The sequence below is a fragment of the Sinocyclocheilus anshuiensis genome, unplaced genomic scaffold (genome assembly GCF_001515605.1).
Source record: "Sinocyclocheilus anshuiensis isolate Anshui unplaced genomic scaffold, SAMN03320099.WGS_v1.1 scaffold130, whole genome shotgun sequence".
Lineage (NCBI taxonomy): Eukaryota > Metazoa > Chordata > Actinopteri > Cypriniformes > Cyprinidae > Sinocyclocheilus > Sinocyclocheilus anshuiensis.
Window position 1 is genome coordinate 3,189,203 of NW_015544207.1, and position 6,624 is coordinate 3,195,826.

The 6,624-nt window shown below is 37.2% G+C and overlaps 1 protein-coding gene across 1 annotated transcript in view; it reads left to right on the top strand.

Annotated features, from left to right (window-relative positions):
* Positions 1 to 6,624, top strand: part of LOC107697036 (NACHT, LRR and PYD domains-containing protein 3-like) — a 29,615-nt gene that overhangs the window by 12,988 nt on the left and 10,003 nt on the right. The window contains exon 4 of the mRNA XM_016497667.1: positions 1,491 to 1,664. Coding sequence (XP_016353153.1) covers positions 1,491 to 1,664 — 174 coding nt within the window. The remainder of the gene's footprint in view (positions 1 to 1,490; positions 1,665 to 6,624) is intronic.

Below are 6,624 nucleotides of genomic sequence, written 5' to 3' on the forward strand. Positions count from 1 at the left end.
ACAAAAAAAAAAAAATGTAATTATTTATTCCCTCATATTTTATCTTCATGTTGTATTCTCATGTAAAATTCTCTGAATAGTTGCAATTCACTATGCTGTTCACAGTGACCATGTCTGTTAAGCTCTAAATTGATGAAAAGTAGTCTAGGAATTTATCTGAATGTTTTTTTTTTGTTTGTTTTTTTACTGAAATCAATGTTCAGATTCCAAATATGCACATTAGGGGTGACCTCGAATAGTCAGGATTCGATGCTTTGATAGGAGGAGCCAGATTCTACTACCAATCTCACAGTCGAATATTCGCGGGGTGTTATGATCATGCCATTTTGGCTATATGGGGGTGCTCAAATGTCTGATTTCACATAGAACTACCGGTTTTCTCCCAATAAGTTAATATACAGCCTATTATGATAATGCTATAAGAATCTGAAAAGAAAGAAGCTTGAAATAAATATTTGAACGTGCGTGAATAAATCCAACCACCCCTATAGATTTAAGTTTCACTTTCCATAATCTGTGACCAACAGAGGAGCATCTTGGCAGCAGGGATTTAAAACTTTAAAGGGGTCATCGGATGCAAAATTCACTTTTGTTGTTATTTGAACATAAATGAGTGTTGGAAGTGTGTGTAAACATCCATCCTATAATGATAAAAATCCACCCAGTGTTTTTTTTTTAAATCCCTATTTTAAAATCCCCTTTCTCAAATCAGGCTGTTCTGCGATTCCTGTCAGAATGTCAGAATTACGTAGTTCTGCACAAGCCCCTCCCACGATAGTTGATTGACAAGGGCGTCTTACTTTAGACCTGCCCTGAGTGAGCTGTGAGCTGTCATCACTGTCATCAGTGCGCGCAGCTCACAACAGAAATGGAGAACATTCATAACTACTGTCATATACATAACGTTATAATGAGAGCACTATTGTAAAAAATGTTGTGAATTCTTAGGGTTTCGCTGACGTTTAATGTTAACTATCTTTTAATCAAAACATAAAACATTATTTACCCCGTTTGTATCTGCGAGGCGTCCGTTACACATTTTCCCTGTGTGTTAACGTCAGTAATTATGACTGTCGAATATCTGACTTGACTCTTGGTAATGTATTTTGCCCCGCCCCCAAAACATATGATTCGACTATCAGTCGACTATCGGCAAGAATCGAAAATTCCGATTCGACTATGAAAATCCTTAGTCGGGGACACCCCTAATACAGATTATTTTTTGGGAAAAAAAACAATGACATTGACAAACATGCTTACAATGACCTGTCATGTTTGGAAATTAAATATCTGCATAAAAACCTTTTCGTGTTCTAAGAAAGAAATGACCAAAACCAATGTGGTTTGAACAACAAGAGTGTGAGCAAAAAAATGAAAGAAGTTTAATTTTTAAACTATTTATTTAACAGTCATGAACTTAAGTTAATCTCTATGAAGGTTTTTCCTATTCTCTTCAGGTGACATTTTAGAATGCTGTTTATTCTCTGCAGGTTGTATAACTGTAATATCAAAGAGGAAGGTTGTGCTGCTCTGGCTACAGCTCTAAGATCAAACCCCTCATACCTGAGAGAACTGAAATTAAGCTGGAATAAACTAGAAGACTCAGGAATGAAGCTGTTCTCTGATCTACTGCAGGATCCACACTGTAAACTGGAGAAACTACAGTGCGTTCTTTTAATATATAACTATATTATAGTGTTGATTAGGTCTTCTTATTGTATTGCTAAACAAGTCTTTGGAATACTTGATTTGGTAACACTTCACTTAAAGCTTTTATGTATAATGCATTATGAAGAGTTATTAAAGGGGTCATGAACTGCCTTTTTTGTTATTTTTTACTGACTGTCTGATGTTATAAAGATTTTTACATAAAAAACCTCAAAATTTAGAAGTAATATGCTACTTTCTGTCCTGTTTTTAATCCCCCTCATCAGAACACTCTGTTTGAATAGGTATGGCGGCTTGTAGACTCAGAAGTAAATGCCCACCGCTATAATGGGCTGACAGTTGTGTATGTTTGTGTGTATGTTGTGTATGCATTATAAAAGTACCATTAAAACTACTTTTATAATGCATTATACAGGCTTTAAGTAAAGTGTTACCCATGATTCTTATTGGTCAGTTGCAGCACTTGGCATACAAATATTTATAAATAATGACCATGGCAGTGTTGTATGACTGACCACTCATCTGAATAGCCTATTTCTTATATTGCAATGTTCATCAAAATGATATTTTGGACCAGCTTTTAAAAAAAATACTCTAATATGTTACAGCTAAATTTATTAGTTTGAAAAAAAAGAAAAGATAAAGGGGAAAAAGGAATGGCTATGCTTACGTTCCACATTGAAAAACAACTGATACTGTGGGCCAATGTAAAAAAAAAATAATAATAATACTGTAATTTGTTACAGCCAAATTTATTAACAATCAAATTGTTTTTGGTTTTTTTAAAGATTTGAGTGGGGGAACTATGACTTCACTTTGTAGGCCGATCGGCTGTTAGCATCACACTGGTTCCCTCGACAAAAGCCAATAGGATTTTTCCATAGGCTTTTGGATTATTGCAAAAAATAAACTCTGTGTTCAACCATAGTTCATGAAAATTACACGTTTTGTCCATCAAGATAATCTTCACAAAATCATATAACTTCTATGAATTTTGAAGCCTAAATAAAAGTGCCAGAATTTAAAAAATAAACTTAGGCTATAAACGAACTACACCTCCACGGTTGCTCACCATCAACGTCACCACCACCATGCTCCCTACAACTTTTTCAAACTTATTTTTAACATGCTCAGTGAAAAGGATTTACTTTGTATATGAATTTTAATCCACACTACATGAACTTTTTCATATAAACTGGAATAAATACAAAACTAGAGCCAAACTAAAACTGAAATGAGACTTTAGTAATAAATAGTACAGTGAATAAATGAAATAATCATAACTAAATGACATATGAAAGCACATATTTCTGTACATTTCAAAATAAGGTGCATTAAAAGTCAATAAATCCTTGATTAATATGAATATTTTAATTTAAAATGTGTCTCCACGTACTATTCAATAAAATTCTAGTGCATTTAATCTTAAATTACAGCAGAGTGAGCAAGTTTTTGGATATGGTAAGATTAAACTTATTTTAATTAATAAAAAAGTACCACATTTCAGCCATCATTTTGTTAGGGTGGGTACACAAAATGTTATTTTATACTTGCTTCTAGAAAATCCTCAATCTACATGTTTTCTAGCAGCTGCTTGTGGCCGTAAACGTTTAATTTTAATGTGGCTTTAAGCACTATGCATCATTAAAGTTTCACTTTCACCATGACTAAGCTGTCTAAGCTGACTAAATGGTGTTTACATGGAATAACTTATTCAGCTATCATCTTGTTAGGGTGGGTACACAAAATGTTATTTTATCCTTGCTTCTATCATTCTATATGCTTTCTAGCTTCATGTGGCTGTAAACATTTAATTTTAATGTGGCTTTAAGCACTATGCATCATTAAAGTTTCACTTTCACCATGACTAAGCTGTCTAAGCTGACTAAATGGTGTTTACATGGAATAATCATGAGTTTACCTTATGGTACGAACCCAGAGTCTCTGCATCAGTAGGAAAGCGATAGAACGAGCATCTTCCATTCAAAGACTTGTGTTTCATTCATGGGCTAAGCAAAAAATAAAAATAAAACATTGTCGAACAACAATATAATTTGCGGAAAACTATTAATTGGTTATTCTACAATTAATTGTACTATAAATGTGTCACGGTGACTACTGTGTCGGAGCGAAGGAGCACGGAAATAAAGGAGTCACGAATAACAGTCTTTATTAATCCATACAGGGGGTAACACAGGGCAGGCAGGAACACACGTAGCACGTAGCATCGACGAGGAATCACAGGACAGACTACACTTTAAATACCAGACTAAACGAGTGTAATAGACGACACACATGAACTAAATGATGTGATTAACAAGAGGGAAAACTAGGTCACGGAGAGCACATGGAGAGAGAAACACACACACACACAGTCCAGGGGCATGACAGTTTGCCCCCCTCCTGGAAGGCACGTCCTCGCGCTGCAGGAACACCAAAGGGAGCGACGGGTGGGAACTTAGGAGGAGGCTCGGGTGGAGGACGGACACCTGGGAGGAGGACGGCAAACAGAGTCCAGGGTGGAGACGATGGAGGGAGGAGACAGGAGGAGCCAGGGCGGACCAGATGGAGGGAGGAGCCAGGCAGGATACAGGAGGAGCCAGATGGAGGGAGGAGCCTGGGAGGAGACAGGAGGGACTTGGAGCAGGCGGAGCCAGGTGGGACCCAGGCCACAGCTGTGAAGGTGAACCCTACTGTGTAGGAGCGAAGGAGCGCGGAGACGAAGGAGAGTCACGAATAACAGCCTTTATTAATCCAAACAGGGGGTAACACAGGGCAGGCAGGAACACACGTAGCATCGACGACACCGGACAAAGGAATCACAGGACAGATTACACTTTAAATACCAGACTAAACAAGGGTAATAGACGAGACACAGCTGAACTAAATGACGTGATTAACAAGAGGGAAAACTAGGTCACGGAGAGCACATGGGGAGAGAAACACACACAGTCGAGGGGCATGACAAAATTATACTACAATTGGAAAATACTGTAAATTGATAAACTGTTTGGCATGATGACGTTTAATGTGTCCGACAGTGCCTGTGGTCCCATTTAGCAACTTGTTATAGCAACCGTCTTTTTTAGGAAACGTAACGAATGGGGTGTAACTGGTCTGTTTTATACCGTAGAATAAAATGTGAAAGTATCTTGAGCTTGTGTGAACCACAGACCTTATTTTAGGGGATTTAATCAAACTCCCATTCAAAAAATATATTGACTCTGGGACAATGGAACCGGAAGTGCTAAAATGCTAACTCGCTTCTGAGTTTTTGACTACAAAGTGACGTCATAGTTCCACCACTCTATGGTGGATAGATTCCACACTCTATTTAGCTATGGTGATGTTCTACACTGAGATTTATTTTTTTTCATAATTTGGACCAACTTTAAGACTTTAAAACCAAGAATTCTTGATAGACAAACTGAACAAAACAGGTTTAATCCAGAAACCATTATTTTCGTGATGATTTTGTGACATGTTTTGTGCATATGAAATAGAAATAGAAGCCACACACACGGGTAGCTAAGAATCTTTAGATCTTTCAGAGCACAACATTGTTCAGGATGTGCATAATAGTTTTTTTTTTTTTTTCATCAAATATATAATCAGCAGAATAATCAGTTTTCAAAATAATCATTAGATCCAGCCCTAAGGTGAGCTGTAGTTTTTGTAATTTTTTTTCTGTCATTCAGACAGTTTCACTCTGTCTAAATAGGCAATTAATGGCCAGAATCAGCTGTGGTGGATGAAGAGAGCATTTATATTACAGTGTGGAAGAATTATTACTGTATATTTTCTGCAGGTTGTGTCACTGCAATATTGGAGAGGAAGGCTGTGCTGCTCTGGTTTCAGCTCTGAGATCAAACCCCTCACACCTGAGAGAACTAGTTCTGAACAATAATACTCTTGACGAATAGCATGTATTATTATCTATGTGTGCCTGGGCTACCTTGCCAACCAGCTAAACACTAGTGACCTATGCCTATGTAAGCCTTGGCTACCACGCCGACCGTCTTAACTCTAATTAGACACGCACAATGTGTAATGTTAATGAACAAATGAATATACGTTGCAATCCGATAAGACCCCAGCACCCACCTGAGAAAATGTCATAATTTAACTCTTCAACGTGTATGATGACACTGGTGTGATCACTCTGCAAATATATTTACTTGCACATATTTAAGAATCGGAATATCTGATATTTAATAATAAAGTGAGCATGTTTGTGAATATTATAAAAAAGGAAAAATTAAAGAAAAGCATGACGTGTCGCCATGGAAACAATAAGGCGATACATTCTAAAATAACGGTCGCCTAAAAAAACTTGCATGTGAACGTGTTAAGTCATTTGTTAACTGTTGTTACTTTCTCCACTTCATCAGTCCCAGTGGCAGTGTAACAGCTTGTTAATTCATGTTCGTGCAATGATGAGATGGACAAAGTTAGCCGATGCATGCCATTTTACTCTCTCGTGCAGATAAAAGTGTCAGGGTTACAGTGCATAAAAACCCCTGGGTTGACTGACTTGAATGAACTGAATTAAAAGCTGAATATAAACATTCTTCTTCCGTTTCTGAACTAGACCGCACAGTGAGAATACATGTCACGTGAACACATTTCTCCGAACTACACTACCCATAATGCATTTCACTTGGGACTACAAGGATCTACACTATCATAGATAGTGATTTTAAGTGATAATTCTTATTTCCCTTCTTTTGCAACACTGTCATTGATATGACTGCTATAAGTGTGTGCTTCTGATGCTGAATCGACCGCACACTCAGCCAAAGACTATAGAATACCCAAGACATGTCACTCGTATAGTTTTGAATGGGGAAAAATGCAACGCTCAACAGTGTTGGGGGTAACTCATTACAAGTAACACGAGTTACGTAATCAGATTACTTTTTTCAAGTAACTAGTAAAGTAACGCATTACTTTTTA